At 40.2% G+C, this 17,521-nt stretch overlaps 1 protein-coding gene across 1 annotated transcript in view; it reads left to right on the forward strand.

Moving 5' to 3' along the window:
* Positions 1–7,899: 7,899 nt before the first annotated feature.
* Positions 7,900–17,521, forward strand: part of LOC120033018 (zinc finger protein 850-like) — a gene marked incomplete at both ends in the record, with an annotated part of 46,010 nt that continues 36,388 nt past the window's right edge. The window contains one exon of the mRNA XM_038979304.1: positions 7,900–8,747. Within this exon, the coding sequence (XP_038835232.1) occupies positions 7,900–8,747 (848 nt within the window). The remainder of the gene's footprint in view (positions 8,748–17,521) is intronic.

Here is a 17,521-nt window from a genome sequence, read left to right on the forward strand (position 1 = left end):
CAGCTAACATTAGCTATATGCAGTTATCTTAGCCAGCCAGCTAACATTAGCCTAACAAGCGTAGCCAACCAGCTAACGTTAGTTATTTCGCCAACTAGCTATTAGCCTAACCACTGTAGCCAGCCAGCTAACGTTAGCTATTTAGCCAACTACCTATTAGCCTAACCACTGTAGTCAACCAGCTAACGTTAGCTAATTAGCCAACTAGCTATTAGCCTAACCAGCGTAAACGACCAGCTAACGTTAACTATTTAGCCAAATAGCTATTAGCCTAACAAGCGTAGCCAACCAGCTAACGTTAGCTGGCTATCCAGCCCAGTCACAATCCTAGAGGTTCACTGATGATCAACCTCCCCCTTCACATCTGACTCCTGATGATCAACCTCCTCCTTCACATCTGACTCCTGATGATCAACCTCCTCCTTCACATCTGACTCCAGTGATCAATCCAGAGAGTCTTCTTTTTTGAGGAATCCCGATGGACGAAGTTATCGAATAGGACATCATCACGACCACCGCCCACAAGTTAATTGTCATTCAGGTTATCAATGGGAAGAGCATTAGCAATATGTCCTGTCTGGTAACTTGTCTCGTTCAAAAAACTCAGTGGCCTGTGATGGTGGGACAAATGATAGTCCCTTATTATACAAGAGACAAAATCCACAAATTCTACAGCACAACGACAGAGTCATGTCTTAAGTGTAAAATTTACAAATACTCAATAATCCTTCTGGGAATGTTATGACGTCATAAAGTTATGGGCGGAGTTAGAAAGTTGGCTGTCAGAAGTACAATTATACAATGTTAAATTACTTTTAATCTGTCTGTCTGTATATTTCAAGACATGGCATTTGAGGGTGCAGTGAGATACCCGATGGTTGGATGATACTTTTCTCATCAATCATCTTAAATTTTATACTAATTAAAACCTGGAAATCAACCAATCCTCTGTTGTTAATTCAATTGAATGGTGAAATGCTTTATTATCTAAACGTTATCTTAGCCAGCCAGCTAACGTTAGCTATATGCATTTATCTTAGCCAGCCAGCTAACATTAGCTATATGCAGTTATCTTAGCCAGCCAGCTAACATTAGCTATATGCAGTTATCTTAGCCAGCCAGCTAACGTTAGCTATATGCAGTTATCTTAGCCAGCCAGCTAACATTAGCTATATTCAGTTATCTTAGCCAGCCAGCTAACATTAGCTATATGCAGTTATCTTAGCCAGCCAGCTAACATTAGCCTAACAAGCGTAGCCAACCAGCTAACGTTAGTTATTTCGCCAACTAGCTATTAGCCTAACCACTGTAGCCAGCCAGCTAACGTTAGCTATTTAGCCAACTAGCTATTAGCCTAACCAGCGTAGCCAACCAGCTAACGTTAGCTATTTAGCCAACTAGCTATTAGCCTAACAAGCGTAGCCAACCATTGTGGGTTAAGAAATATGTAATAAAGCAAAAGCATAACTGTTTAACTGTATCTTAGCCGGCCAGCTAACATTAGCTATTTAGCCAACTACCTATTAGCCTAACCACTGTAGTCAACCAGCTAACGTTAGCTATTTAGCCAACTAGCTATTAACCTAACCAGCGTAAACGACCAGCTAACGTTAGCTATTTAGCCAAATAGCTATTAGCCTAACAAGCGTAGCCAACCAGCTAACGTTAGCTATTTAGCCAACTAGCTATTAGCCTACCCACTGTAGCCAACCAGCTAACGTTAGCTATTTAGCCAACTGGCTATTAGCCTAACCAGCGTAGCCAACCATTGTGGTTTAAGAAATATGTAATAAAGCAAAAGCATAACTGTTTGTACTTATAGGTAACCAGATCTTCAATACAACTAAGTGCTGTTACACTGGTGAATAAAAACTCATGCGTCCTACACTTAGCTCAACTGCGTTACCCACTCCAGTCAGCAGATGGAGGTCTGGGGATTTAGGGCAATGCTGCTAGTGTGACGTTTAATTTAGTGGACGCTTTCTTGTTTATTAGCCACTGTGTTTTAAACCCACTTCTGTCGTCTAGTTAGTTATCCGATTTAATTAAATATTTAATATTTAATTTCATATTTCACGGTTGTTATTAGTCAGCTAGCGGGCTGGTTAAGTTAGCATTAGCCTAGCTAGCTAACATACCCGACCATGAGTTCACTAAGCTACTCGCCTCCTGCTAAAGAAGAGAGGGTCTGCTGGACGGAGAAAGAGGGACTGTGGCTGAACGTTATCGTGAAAGAGGAAGAGGAGGATGTCACAATACAAAAACAAGTAGAGGGTGAGGCTGTTACAGTGAAAGAAGAAGAGAAAGACGTTTCAGTGAAAGAAGAGGAAGACGCGTTCAGAGTGAAAGAGGAGGAGGATGTTACAGTAAAAGAAGAGGAGGAAGAGAAAGAGGAGGATGCCGTTTTTGGAGTGAAGGGGGAAGAGTTAACTGTCACATTGAAGGAGGAGAAGGAAGAACAGAAGGAGGAGACAGGAGATCTGATTAAGACCAGTAAGTACTGTCTTAAAAACAGGAGCACAAACTATTGTTGAACTGATGCGTGGTTTTAAAGCAGCATTCTACTGAATGTTTATGCTTGAATTATTATTTATTTATTATTATTATTAATTATTGTTGAATTATTAGTATTATTAAGTTATTATTTAATGTAGGAATTGATAACTACACTGTAAGATGTGTATACCACCAAAGAGCGGGTCACCAACAAAACCTTAACAATCGATTAGCAAATTCACAACTTTAATGTCAATCAGAATTGACAAACAAGATATAAATGACAGGGGATGTGTGTTGCTATAGTAACCCGTGGGGTTGTGATGTGTGTTGCTATAGTAACCCGTGGGGGGAGTGAACACCCAGACTGTGGCCATTTTTGAAAACAAAACCAGGAAGCTACTTCATCGTTAACCAGAAAGGATTTGATGTTGAGATTAAAAACGGCTGCATTGGCCCTTTAATGTAAGATACATACGGCTTCTTATGTGTTTTAATTTATCCAACATAACTACCTTACCGTGAATGATTTCAAATAAAATAGTCAACAAGAAACAATAATAATATTAACTACGACTACATACACCCTTCTACACCCTTCTACACCCTGCTAGCTTACCACCGATGTTAATTGCAATTCATGTAAGTTAAGTTAGGTTATGAGCATGTTTTGGAGTGAAGATGGAGATGACTGTCACATTGGAAGAAGAGAAGGAAGAAGAGGAGAAAACTGAATATCTGGGCTCGGTTTCCCAAAGGCATGTTAAGGCATCCAATGATTCTAACGATGAACGGGCCCTGATTAACACTAGTAAGTACTGTCTTAAAAACAGAGGTACAAACTCTGCAGTTGTTGAACTGATGTTTGGTGTTAAAGGGGAAATATGCAGTTGCTACATTCCATATTTGGACTTTTAAATTATTTATTTATAGCCATTGATTCTTGAAGAATATAACACATGGCTCATGAGCTTAGTTCAACTGGTGTACCCCATCAGAACCCCAAATAAGCTTTTTTACTCCAATGTTTAGAAACAATGTAAATCAACACTGTATAGCCTCAACATGGTTAAAACATGGTTAAAACTATAATGTTGATATCATGGAAGGTCAGTCCTTGCATCCATAGGTCTGTCTATGCATTTGAAAGTAGTTACATTTCTCCAGCCCCATCCATCATCTTATTACCTAAACAGTGGTGGAATGACAGCCTTGTTATTGTTTGAACTGCAGATTGGTTAATTTGATTGTGTGGCTTTTTTTAAAGGGGCAACCTAGGATTTAAACAGCAACAAAATGGCTGACCAGAGACTTGGTTTGGTAAACAGCTGAGGGATGGGGGCTGGAGAAATGTAACCACTCTCAAATTCATAGAGAAAGCTATTGTAGCAACCGTAACCCAAAACCTAGCGACCTCGTCTAGAAGTTCAGACATCTTGGCGTAACAGTTATATGGTGTTGGCTTGACAGTTGCTGGACCCAGGTTTGAGTTCAGCTCAGGGCCTCCCCCTGAATTCACTACACTATGAATACAGGGACTGGCCATCCATGAGGTCAAAATTATCGTTTTAAACAGATTTTGAGGCTATATAGTATATTCTATAATTTCCAGTGAAGATTTCCTGTGGGGGCAAATTATTAGAGCTGTTGATAAGTCATTGTATAATATTCAGCCAATTTTTTTGCATGCCATTATATTAAAGGCAAGACATACTTAGATTCAATTACAGTCATGAATTGGTTTGAAACCTTTGTTTTAAACCCTTCTCAAAGTTGGTGCCTTGACGGATCTGTAAAAAATGGTTTGTCATGAAACACAATTTTTTAAATTTATTTAAATGTAACCTTTATTTAACTAGGCAAGTCAGTTCAGAATAAATTCTTATTTACAATGACTGCCTACCCCGGACGACGCTGGGCCAATTGTGCGCCGCCCTATGGGACGCCCAATCATGGCCGGTTGTGATACAGCCTGGATTTGATCCAGGGTGTCTGTAGTGGCGCCTCAAGCACTGAGATGCGGTGTCCGCTGCGCCACCTGGGAGCCCCAGAATCATGTTCCAGTGCTGTCCCCAACTAAAATACATCTTGGTCAACCAAGAGTCATCTGCTCTTTCTACCAATCGCCCCATGTGTTTTTATAAAATCAACTATAGTACTGAACTTGTCTGATGCTTTAAAAAAAAATCATAACTTTATTGACAACACCCAAATGGATACTGTCATTAACGCGGTTCTTAATACTGTAGCAAACATTATACTAAGCAGGACATTCAAGCGAGCCTTACGATTATAATCCAAAGTAGTGTGAAATGCAGTCATGAGCAACCTGGAAATGGAGGTTACTCCCCTGAGTGTTCCCCAATTCACATTCAGAATAGTTTGTGAAAAACTAATATCTTTGCTCACCATTTTTGCTCTAATCAGATATAGTACATCCATAACTAGTTGTTTCCTCATTACCAGATATACTACATCCTTAACTAGTGGTTTCCTCATTACCAGATATACTACATCCATAACGAGTGGTTTCCTCATTAGCAGATATACTACATCCATGACTAGTGGTTTCCTTATTAGCAGATATACTACATCATCACTAGTGGTTTCCTCATTACCAGATAAACTACATCCATAACTAGTGGTTTCCTCATTACCAGATATCTTCTACTTCATCACAATCCCGGATCCGGGAGCACCCCCATCAGTAAAAAAGCTGACTAGCATAGCCTAGCATAGCGCCACAAGTAAATACTAGCATCTAAATATCATGAAATCACAAGTCCAAGACACCAGATGAAAGATACACATCTTGTGAATCCAGCCATCATTTCTGATTTTTAAAATGTTTTACAGGGAAGACACAATATGTATTTCTATTAGCTAACCACTATAGCAAAAGAGACAACTTTTTTTTCCCACCAATTTTTTACTGCATAGGTAGCTATCACAAATTCGACCAAATAAAGATATAAATAGTCACTAACCAAGAAACAACTTCATCAGATGACAGTCTGATAACATATTTATTGTATAGCATATGTTTTGTTCGAAAAATGTGCATATTTCAGGTATAAATCATAGTTTACCATTGCAGCCACCATCACAACTCTCACCAAAGCAACTAGAATAACTACAGAGACCAACGTGAATTACCTAAATACTCATCATAAAACATTTATGAAAAATACACAGCGTACAGCAAATGAAAGACAAAGATCTTGTGAATCCAGCCAATATTTCAGATTTTTTAAGTGTTTTACAGCGAAAAAACAATATAGCATTATATTAGCTTACTACAATAGCCAACCACACAACAGCATTGATTCAAGCCAACAATAGCGATAACGAATAAACCAGCAAAAGATATTAATTTTTTCACTAACCTTCTCAAACTTCTTCAGATGACAGTCCTATAACATCATATTACACAATACATATAGAGTTTGTTCGAAAATGTGCATATTTAGCGGCACAAATCGTGGTTATACAATGAGAATAGTAGCCAAGCTGCCAACAATATGTCGGGAGAAATCTTGGGAGAGGCACCTAATCTAATCAGTAACTAAATTTAAACTTGACAAAAAAATACAGGTTGGACAGCAAATGAAAGATACATTAGTTCTTAATGCAATCGCTGTGTTAGATTTTTAAAATTAACGTTACTACGCCATACAGCGTGCGTTAAAGCGAGACCGCACCGAAATTAATGGCGGAATATGAGTTTTACATTTTTCAACAGAACAAGAACAACGAATTAACATCATAAATAGTTCTTACTTTTTGATGAGCTCCCATCAGAATCTTGTGCAAGTTGTCCTTTGTCCAAAAGAATCGTTGCTCGGTTGTAGATTGTCGCCTTCAACTTTGGAATTAGCAGTAAACATTAGCCATGTGGGCCAGACGTGCCCAACTCACTAGAACGCAGCACAAATAAATACCCGAAAATCGCAATATACTGATATAAACTGATATAACTCGGTTTAAAATAACAACATTATGATGTCTTTAACACCTATATCGAATAAAATCAGAGCCGGATATATCTAAGGGCTATAATGGGAGCTTTCTAGAAGGCCATCCTGAGGTCTGTCTTGCGTCATGGAGAAGGAAAAAAAGAGAGGACCCCACGTTGCCAGCCCATTTATAAGGCCTCAGATCTGCCTAGCAACTCCATTTCAATTCTCACTATTTGCTGACATCCAGGGGAAGGCGTATGCAGTGCATCTCAACCAATAGAAGACATGCAAATTAATAAACCGACCTCAGAACAGCCTGCAGATTTCAGATTTCTCACTTCCTCATAGGAAAATTGCTCCAACTCGAGTTCTGTTTTACTCACAGATATAATTCAAACGGTTTTAGAAACTAGAGAGTGTTTTCTATCCAATAGTAATAATAATATGCATATTGTACGAGCAAGAATTGAGTACGAGGCAGTTTAATTTGGGAACGAAATTATTACAAAGTGCAAACAGCACCCCCTATTGAGAAAAGGATATACTACATCCATAACTAGTGGTTTCCTCATTAGCAGGGAGGAGTTACTATAGCCAGATACACTACATCCATAACTAGTCGTTTCCTCATTACCAGATATACTACATCCATAACTAGTGGTTTCCTCATTAGCAGGGAGGAGTTACTACAACCAGATACACCACATCCATAACTAGTGGTTTCCTCATTACCAGATATACTACATCCATAACTAGTGGTTTCCTCATTAGCAGGGAGGAGTCTCTACAACCAGATACACTACATCCATAACTAGTGGTTTCCTCATTAGCAGGGAGGAGTTACTACAACCAGATACACCACATCCATAACTAGTGGTTTCCTCATTAACAGGGAGGAGTTACTACAACCAGATACACCACATCCATAACTAGTGGTTTCTTCATTACCAGATATACTACATCCATAACTAGTGGTTTCCTCATTAGCAGGGAGGAGTTTCTATAACCAGATTGCATGTGCCTCGCCCTCGTGCCGCAATTTTATTAAACACAGAAAGGGGCCTATATTGGAGACCAAAAGTCGTCTGGCACAGTGCTTAGAGTTTCAACGACATGAATAACTTATTTCTAGCCTACAATCATCAATGTTACTACTAAAATATGACTATTCTTGTTCATTTTAAGACAATTGTAACATTCATTACAGACTTCAATTGTTGTACAACATCATGGCTACGCTGTTGGCATCACCTTTTACAGTGGATTTCCACTGTTGTGGGCCTTGAATCATTTGTCTGACTTTGTTGTTCACACAGGAGAGAGACGGGACTATCGTGGATCCTCTGGGGAGCCTCAACAACCTCATGATGTGGAAGAGGCAGAGAAGAGTCCCTCCAGACCAGAACACCTCAAGAAACACCTGCAGAGATCCACATGGAAGAGAACTCACTGCTGCTCTGACTGTGGGAAGAGATTAACCTCATCAGGCATTAAAATTCATCAGAGAATCCACACAGGAGAGAAACCTTATAGCTGTGATCAATGTGGGAAGAGTTGTACTACATCTGGCTCTCTGACAGTGCACCAGAGAATACACACAGGAGAGAAACCTTATAGCTGTGGTCAATGTGGGAAGAGGTTTACTCAGTCAACCAGCCTGATATTGCACCAGAGAATACACACAGGAGATAAACCTTATAGCTGTGATCAATGTGGGAAGAGTTTTACTACATCTGGCTCTCTGACTTTACACCAGAGAATACACACAGGGGAGAAATCTTATAGCTGTGATCAATGTGGGAAAAGTTTTATTCAATCTAGTTATCTGACAATGCACCAGAGAATACACACAGGAGAGAGACCTTACAGCTGTGGTCAATGTGGGAAGAGTTTTTGTCAATCTAGAGATCTGACAGTGCACCAGAGAGCACACACAGGAGAGAAACCTTATAGCTGTGGTCAATGTGGGAAGAGTTTTATTACATCTAGCATTCTGACTCAACACCAGAGAACACACACAGGAGAGAAATATTATAGCTGTGGTCAATGTGGGAAGAGTTTTGTTCGATCTGGCCATCTGACAATACACCAGAGAACACACACAGGAGAAAAACCTAATAGCTGTGGTCAATGTGGGAAGAGTTTTGTTCGATCTGACTATCTGACATTACACCAGAGAACACACACAGGAGAGAAACCTTATAGCTGTGACCAATGTGGGAAGAGTTTTACTACATCTGGCTCTCTGACTTTACACCAGAGAATACACACAGGAGAGAAACCTCATAGCTGTGATCAGAGATAATCTGATAAACGATCTCTGATCAAATATCAGAAAATGTATTCATGAAGGAGTTGTTTCATGATATCAATGAATTAATGTCACAATGTAGAAGCCTAAACGTCCCCTGTTCTATGGATTTCAGCATGATATATATATATTAGCCTCGGGGGGGAAATCCAGGCTCTGAAATGAAAGAGTACTATTTTATGTGAATCAACAAAAAGTGACTAACAAAAAAAGAGTTGTCCTCTAACCAGGGATGTACACATTGTTCCCAGATTCCGTGTGGTTTTTGAGCTGTTAGTTTTAACAGGACGTGCAACCTCATCTCCCTCCTCTCGGCACAATTGATTTCAACATGATATCGTTGAGTGATGACAAATAAGTGTTGTGTTCCGTTGTTTAGCGACCCCTAAATTTAAATGCATCACTCCAAAATGTAGCTGACTGTCTTCTGCAGGTTGTCCTCTAACCAGTGAGGTAAAATATATCTCCCATTTCCATGTGTTTTTTTTAGTTGTGTTAGTTTCAACAGCACGTACAACCTGATTTCCCCCCTAATCGATATCAGTGATTTATTGCAACTTGTCAAAACAACAGCGTTTTTGGTGCTTGTGTCCGTGGTGAGGACCACTTGGTTTCTGATTGTCTCAAGGTTGGGCAGTCAAAAAGATTTGTGTTTTGTGTTTAGCCAGTGCGTTCCATGGATCACACATTATTTTGACTTTCCGAATTGGAGATGAGTTTTGTTTGGGCTCGTTCCAAGGGGACGAGAGTTCTAGAAGCTAGTGAGTTTTTGGAAGACGAGAGTTCTAGAAGCTAGTGAGTTTTAGGAAGACGAGAGTTCTAGAAGCTAGTGAGTTTTAGGAAGACGACATGTAGGGAGAACTGATTAAAATAAAAAATACACGTTATTTTTTCTTGTTTTTAATTGTTGACAGCCAGTAGACACCATGTTTATATTGTAGTTGATTATAATGTGAAATTGAAGTTGTTTTCTGTTGGTGGTGAGCATTCTCTTAAGGTTGTAGTCTTTGGTTTTTCCATTTATGTTTTGAGGTTGGACTTTAGCTCTAATAGCTCTATCACGTATAGCTCGTTAGCACGTAGGGCGCACTGATTGGTGTCACCTCGTTAGTCAGTATGTGTTACACCTGTGCTGGCTTGTCCATCTCATTAGTGGGAAGGTGTTTCAGGTTCTATTTAAGAGTGTCTGGCCCAGTGCTCCAGTTGTCTTGATAGATGTGGAATGTCCACACCTTTAGTTGATCCACTTTTTTGGTTTACTTCCTGTCTAAGTTTGGTGTGGGTTTTTCTTTTGTTTGCCTCTTCTTGGGCAGATTTAGTGGGTCTCATGGTGGGTGTCTTTTATGTCCCAGTTGTTGTTACAAGTCAACTTTCAGTGGACATTGAGAGCAAAACTGCAACATTATGTTATAATACTTTTATTGCATTAAATGGTTGTTTTATGCAACAGAATAGAGGGTTCTTAGAACTATTGTGTCTGTGTTCTACTGAGGATGGGCCTCTGGGAGATAACACTAACAGGAGATTTACAATGTCTTTTGGGTAATAAAACCTAAAGAGACCGCATTCCAGAGCATGAGTTAATGTTTCTGTTCTATATGGTACCAGGGAGAGATGACCTTAGGGCCAGCCCCTCGTCTCTACACAAAGAGTACTGTTTTTACATGAGATACTGTCTGCTGTGAATTATAAGTATCTTTCATACAAATCTTAACCTTGTGACCCGTCCTATACATCTGTTGTTCGTCATGTAGGTTGAAAGAGGTGTATCTTGGCTGTAAAAGACCTTTGTACTTTTGTCTCGTGGCTCTCAACAAATCATCTGGGGGTGATTTGTCGACCAGCCATCATTATCGTAGAGCACTCAATTGATTCGCTTTATATGTGCGTTGTCTTGACCTGCTCCCTTATTAATAAGTGAATAAATATTTAGTTTAAGAATAACTCTGACTTGTGTGATAATTTTGTCTTCTCATTTGATATTAAAGAAATTAACCACATTTGGCGATGGGGATGTGACTCTTCATTGGGTGACGCTCCTGACGACCTGGGTAAATGGTACACGAGGGATCCCTCTAACTTGGGATCTCAGGAGACCACACTTCGGGAACGGAGCAGATGGACCCACCTTTGATCTGAGAGGCAGCGAGCCGAGTGGATACCACATCTCAAACGTAGTTTTAAAAAAGAGTGAGTGAGTATTCCTGTGTGAGGGGGGCACCTTGGAGGCGTAAACAGGGCCGAGGCAATAGGCTCTGAGTGTGTATTCCTGAGTGAGGGGTGAGGGGACACCTTGGAGGTGTGAAGAGGGCCGAGCCAGCTATCTATGTGAACTGGATGAAAACTAGAATCTGTGTTTACTAGTTAAGACCATGTATGATATAGTATAAGCTAGTAAGGTGCACCTGTAATTCTTCCCAGTATGGGAGGAGTTGCTAGATTTATTAATTAAACCTAGCAAGTTAGAGTGAAACAAGGTGGCTGATTAGCTGTTGATGTTGAAGAAGCGTCCCGTCCACTAGATTATACGTCACAGTGGCAGAATCACCTGAAAGACGCACATCGCCAACTGCTGACTGGAGTTGGTATCGCAGTTGAGAAAATACTTTCAGACAAAAAGCTAAATAGCGACTGCCTCTAAAAACCAACGACTCCTGTTGAAAACGGGCGATGCGGCATCAGAAACATTTATTATAGCGTAAAAATGTACTACAAAGTGACGTCGAATTATGGGCGAAATCAGGTCTCTGTTGTGGCCTCTATTTTGCCCTAAAATAGTCATCCCTAATTGGATTGTGTATAACTATGTAAATGTCTTTCGGACAAGGTAACTTTTATCCATATACACTCTAAAAACTAAAGTTTCTTGGAGTATCCTTTAGCGGTTCTTCAAATTGAAACTGTGGGGGAACCCCTAAAAGTTATTCAAAGAACCATTTGTGGGAACCCCTATAAGTTAATTGAAGAACCCCTTATCATGATTCATCAAAGAACCTTTTTGGGGTTCATTTTTTAAACTCCCTGTCCACCCTCCTGTCACGTTCCTGACCTGTTTTCTGTTGTTTGGTATGTGTTTATTGGTCAGGGCGTGAGTTTTGGGTGGGCAGTCTATGTTTTCTGTTTCTATGTTGGTTTTGGGTTGCCTGGTATGGCTCTCAATTAGAGGCAGGTGTTTGACGTTTCCTCTGATTGAGAGTCATATTAAGGTAGGTTGTTCTCACTGTTTGTTTGTGGGTGATTGTCTCCTGTGTCTGTGTAAGTGTATGTTATGCCACACGGGACTGTTTTCGGTTTTGTTTGTTCGTTCGTTTTATGTAGTCAGTTTTCCTGTTATTGCGTTCTTCACGTTATATGTAAGTTCGTGTCCAGGTCTGTTGACTGCGTTTATTATTTTGTAAATTCTCAAGTGTTTCGTGTTCGTCGTGTTTTCTGTTTTGTTTAATAAATCATTATGAATTCACACCCCGCTGCACGTTGGTCCAATCCTTGCTACTCCTCTTCGGATGAAGAGAAGGAGGAAGCCCGTTACACCTCCCTCCATTATAAAAACATATTTTAATAATAACAATATTGACAATATTGATTTAAATAATTAATTGTTTATTTAGTGGCACCACAAATGTGAATTAATATTTGCAAAACAATTTACCAAACAAAACACATTACAAAATTGCAACATTTCTGCAGACATGTCAGACCATAATAAATAATACATTTACTTTGTATAGTGCTTTTCATGACATTTAAAATATATAAAATAATGATGTACAATAAAAACAACATACATTAAAAATGAATCATAGGTAAACTAACAATATTGTAGACTTGATGCTAAATACAGATTTTTCAGCTTTAGTGTGTATATCGTATCCACTTAGTTATGTTAGGAAGTTTGCCATCTTTATGACCGGCCCTGGTAACTTCACCCCAACTTCTCTTATCCCCAGAACACAGTAACTTAACAACATAAGTGTTTTTCTGACATTTTTGGGAAATATAAGGGAAAATAAAAAATACAGCCCTAGCAGAGCCCCAAGTCCCATGGGGACGTCCTCGAGGGCGTGGATGTTCTCCCCATCAGCTGTAGTTTTATATAAGCATGCACACCTATGTTTATGAAGAAACAGATGATTGGTGCATAGGCATACCTTGTCATGGACATAAAGGCCACTCGGGTCCTCATTGAAGAGGTAGAACAGAATCGCTGCTGTGGTCTCCAGTCCTAGTAAAGTAAAGCAATGATCTTACTACACTTGCTAATTTTATTACAAAATACATTAGAGAAAAGGAAGGAATAAGAGCAAAAACCTCTTCTGTATTGTCCTTCAGGGACTGTCAAAATAGCAGAATGATGTCCTCACCCCTGCCTCGCCTCTCGACCTCTGATAGTCCTTGAATTATCTTTTGTCTATATACATTCCATGGACTTGATTCATTTATGAGAAGATCTGAAAAGATAATTTGCACACATTTGTATGCTAATAGATGTCAGTTTGTATTGACTGCTATGTAGGTTAAATGTACACTTCAAATGCAGCTGTCCTACAACATATCTGTACCTTCTTCTTGATCCCAATTGCATTGTGTCCATGTTCTGTCCTATACGAATTTGAACAGAAGAGAAAATGTGTCAAAGAATAGTCTTACAAGCATTAAAACATATATATATATATTAAATAAATATATTAAATAAATGGCATCGACATACAATTGAATGCAAAATAGAAGGACATATTGGAGAAAGCACTAGCCAATACAGTACTGCCATACAGTAACAGTACTGCCATACAGTAACAGTACTGCCATACAGGCCTAATATCACATTTCAAGATATCTTTGTACACAAATTGTTCAATATTTTATCAGGCTGACTTGAAAGATTATACGCAACATTTTGCTGCGTGGCAATACTGTGTTTGGATTCTGAAAGGCATTTATACAAAATAGGTAGTCTAGACACTATTAATACCATTATGCATTTGAATCCCATCTACAGCTACCATCTAAGCTATTAATTTCCCTCCACAAGGGGGCGGACATGTAACGTTTCCAAAATGGGATAGTTTTGTCCATGTAACGTGTCCAAAATGGGATAGTATTGTACAGGTAACGTCTCCAAAATGGGATAGTATTGTCCATGTAACGTTTCCAAAATGGGATAGTATTGTACAGGTAACGTCTCCAAAATCAGATAGTATTGTCCATGTAACGTTTCCAAAATGGGATAGTATTGTACATGTAACGTTTCCAAAATGGGATAGTATTGTCCATGCAACGTTATGCCCCCTTGTGAGTTAATAGTATTGCATGCTGTAGCAGGCTATATAAAGAGGAAGACCTCCATTGACGATTCAGTTCGTTGTAACATCTTGTCTGGACAGGTCACCGTCGTTAGTTAGTTAACGTTAGCTAGTTCATTATCACAAAAGTGAGAACTGCTCTAGATTGGAGACTTACGTTAATGAGTGTAAAGCCATGTTGGCTTTATGGAAACGATATACAATATATAGGAAAGAATATAGTTCAGGGAAATAATCCAAACCTAGTTCTGCCTAGTTAGGACATAACGTTATCTAGCTAGATAACCATACTGTACTGTAGCTCATACAACCCTGACGGTCAAACCCGGCTTTCTAATATTTACGGTAATTAGCTATAGAAACGTTATGGAAGCTATTCACAGAAAACCATACTTGTCTTCGTTATTCATTAGTATGTTATATTAGTATATAAATTATTTCGAGATATTCAGAGCCAAACATCAACCCAACGTAACCTTTTTAACTGTTGTCGCATCCAAACTTGTCTCCATCGTTTTCAGTTGTAATTGCGAAGTTCCCGGAAGAAGTCCAGCAACAACGGAGGTTCCTCGATGAACCCACCTTCTAACAAGTTCTTTGAAGAACCTTTTGGGGGTGTTTTTCATTGACCAAGAACCCTACGGTTCTTAGGGGATCTGAGAACAACTCCAGTTGAACCCTTCATTTTTAGAGTTGTAGTCGGCTCTATTTACTCTCAGATTCAAATATGTTGATTAGCATCAACGATCAAGTCAGCTGCTGCTGCTCCAATACAGTATGAGGTGAGACGGTGAACTGATGTTGAACCGGGCAGTCAGCTGCTGCTGCTCCAATACAGTATGAAGTGAGACGGTGAACTGACGTTGAACTGGGCAGTCAGCTGCTGCTCCAATACAGTATGAGGTGAGACGGTGAACTGGGCAGTCAGCTGCTGCTGCTCCAATACAGTGTGAGGTGAGACGGTGAACTGATGTTGAACTGGGCAGTCAGCTGCTGCTCCAATACAGTATGAGGTGAGACGGTGAATCTGACGTTGAACTGGGCAGTCAGCTGCTGCTGCTCCAATACAGTATGAGGTGAGACGGTGAACTGTGCAGTCAGCTGCTGCTGCTCCAATACAGTATGAGGTGAGACGGTGAACTAATGTTGAACTGGTCAGTCAGCTGCTGCTGCTCCAATACAGTATGAGGTGAGACGGTGAACTGATGTTGAACCGGGCAGTCAGCTGCTGCTGCTCCAATACAGTATGAGGTGAGACGGTGAACTGATGTTGAACCGGGCAGTCAGCTGCTGCTGCTCCAATACAGTATGAAGTGAGACGGTGAACTGATGTTGAACTGGGCAGTCAGCTGCTGCTCCAATACAGTATGAGGTGAGACGGTGAACTGGACAGTCAGCTGCTGCTGCTCCAATACAGTGTGAGGTGAGACGGTGAACTGATGTTGAACTGGGCAGTCAACTGCTACTCCAATACAGTATGAGGTGAGACGGTGAACTGACGTTGAACTGGGCAGTCAGCTGCTGCTGCTCCAATACAGTATGAGATGAGACGGTGAACTGGGCAGTCAGCTGCTGCTGCTCCAATACAGTATGAGGTGAGACGGTGAACTGATGTTGAACTGGGCAGTCAGCTGCTGCTGCTCCAATACAGTATGAGGTGAGACGGTGAACTGATGTTGAACTGGGCAGTCAGCTGCTGCTGCTCCAATACAGTATGAGGTGAGACGGTGAACTGAAGTAGAACTGGGCAGTCAGCTGCTCCAATACAGTATGAGGGGAGACGGTAAACTGATGTTGAACTGGGCAGTCAGTCATTCATTCTGTACTATGAGTCTGGTCTATCATTGTTGGTATTGAAAAAGCCTATTGCACATTGTGGTGGAAATTCTAACCAATAAGAAAAGACTTTGACATTCAAACAATCAACCTTTATTTGATAAGAATTGCAATAATGTAGCTGGTCAGCCCTCCACTCTGAGGTGGAAGGCCGAGAGCTCGATGACACAAGGAGTTCAGAAGCCTTATATAGTCAAACTATCTTGTGCATATAGAAAACACGTGATCTTGGTATGTGTACGTGTGTGGAGAACGAGACACAGACTAACTGTGAATTGGTCGTCTCGTTCTGTAGCAACAGCTAGTTATTCTAGTTTTCCAGTGAAGTGTCAAAACAACAGGAAGTCACTCTAGACCTGGTTCCCTGAATTGGTCCGAGCGCCTTTGGCCTGTCTGTCGAGAGGGTGTGTGGTTACAGACCCACACAAACATACACATAAACTTCTCAACCTTAAAGAGATCCTTCAACACATTAGAAGTCATATAAACTTAAAGAGGTTAACATAGATTTTTCCCAAACAACATTGCACAGAGATAAATCAGATCCAGCCTGAACTGTGTGATGTTGTAGTTTCTCTAGATATAAATCAGATCCAGACTGAACTGTGTGATGTAGTAGAGAGTTGTAGTTTCTCTAGAGATAAATCAGACCCAGACTGAACTGTGTGATGTAGTAGGGAGTTGTAGTTTCTCTAGAGATAAATCAGACCCAGCCTGAACTGTGTGATGTAGTAGAGTTGTAGTTTCCAACAGGCCAATGTTCTACTTAATTTACCGCATAAAATGTAATTAACTACAATGACCATAATCCATTGCGTGCCTACTTGTCTTGTCTGTGTTTCTTTTACACCTGCTATGCAAAAGAGACGGAAGAATGCGCAATGGTCAATGCTATCTGGAATCCTTGGGACATCTCCACCCTAAACCCTAACCTTAACCACTACCTTAACCATTTTAAATGTCAACTTCAACGGGCTAGGGACGTCCCAAGGATGTATCTCTACCTGGAAATACATGATCTAAGTGATTGATCGTTGGTATTCAGCAGTCATAAAGCCTTATTTACTTTAATGAACTACTAAAATAGTGATTTTGTCAGACAGCAGCTCTACACTTTATTGACTGACTGATCCATTCATCCTTCCATCCCTCCTCAGCCTTCCTCTCCTCTGAAGAACCAGTGAGGGTGGAGCTCAGTCAGAGAGCTGTTGAGGGACTGGTTAGGAAGAACACTTCTACAGCCAGAGAGGTGAGAGGTAAAACATGGTTTAGATGGTAAATATTTGTCCCATTTTTATTTAACCAGGTAGGCCAATTGAGAACAAGTTCTCATTTAGTTCTCAGTGCGACACAAACAACAACACAGAGTTACACGTAAACAAACGTAGTCAATAACACAAAAGAAAAATTGAAAAATCTATGTAGTGTGCGCAAATGTAGAAGAGTAGGGAGGTAATAAATAGGCCCTGGAGGCGAAAATAATTACAATTTAGCATGAATACTGGAGTGATAGATGTGCAGATGATGACGTGCAAGTAGAGATACTGGGGTGCAAAAGAGCAAGTAATAACATGGGGATGAGGTAGTCGGGTGTGCTATTTATAGATTGGCTGTGTACG

Source organism: Salvelinus namaycush, chromosome 39 (genome assembly GCF_016432855.1).
Source record: "Salvelinus namaycush isolate Seneca chromosome 39, SaNama_1.0, whole genome shotgun sequence".
NCBI lineage: Eukaryota > Metazoa > Chordata > Actinopteri > Salmoniformes > Salmonidae > Salvelinus > Salvelinus namaycush.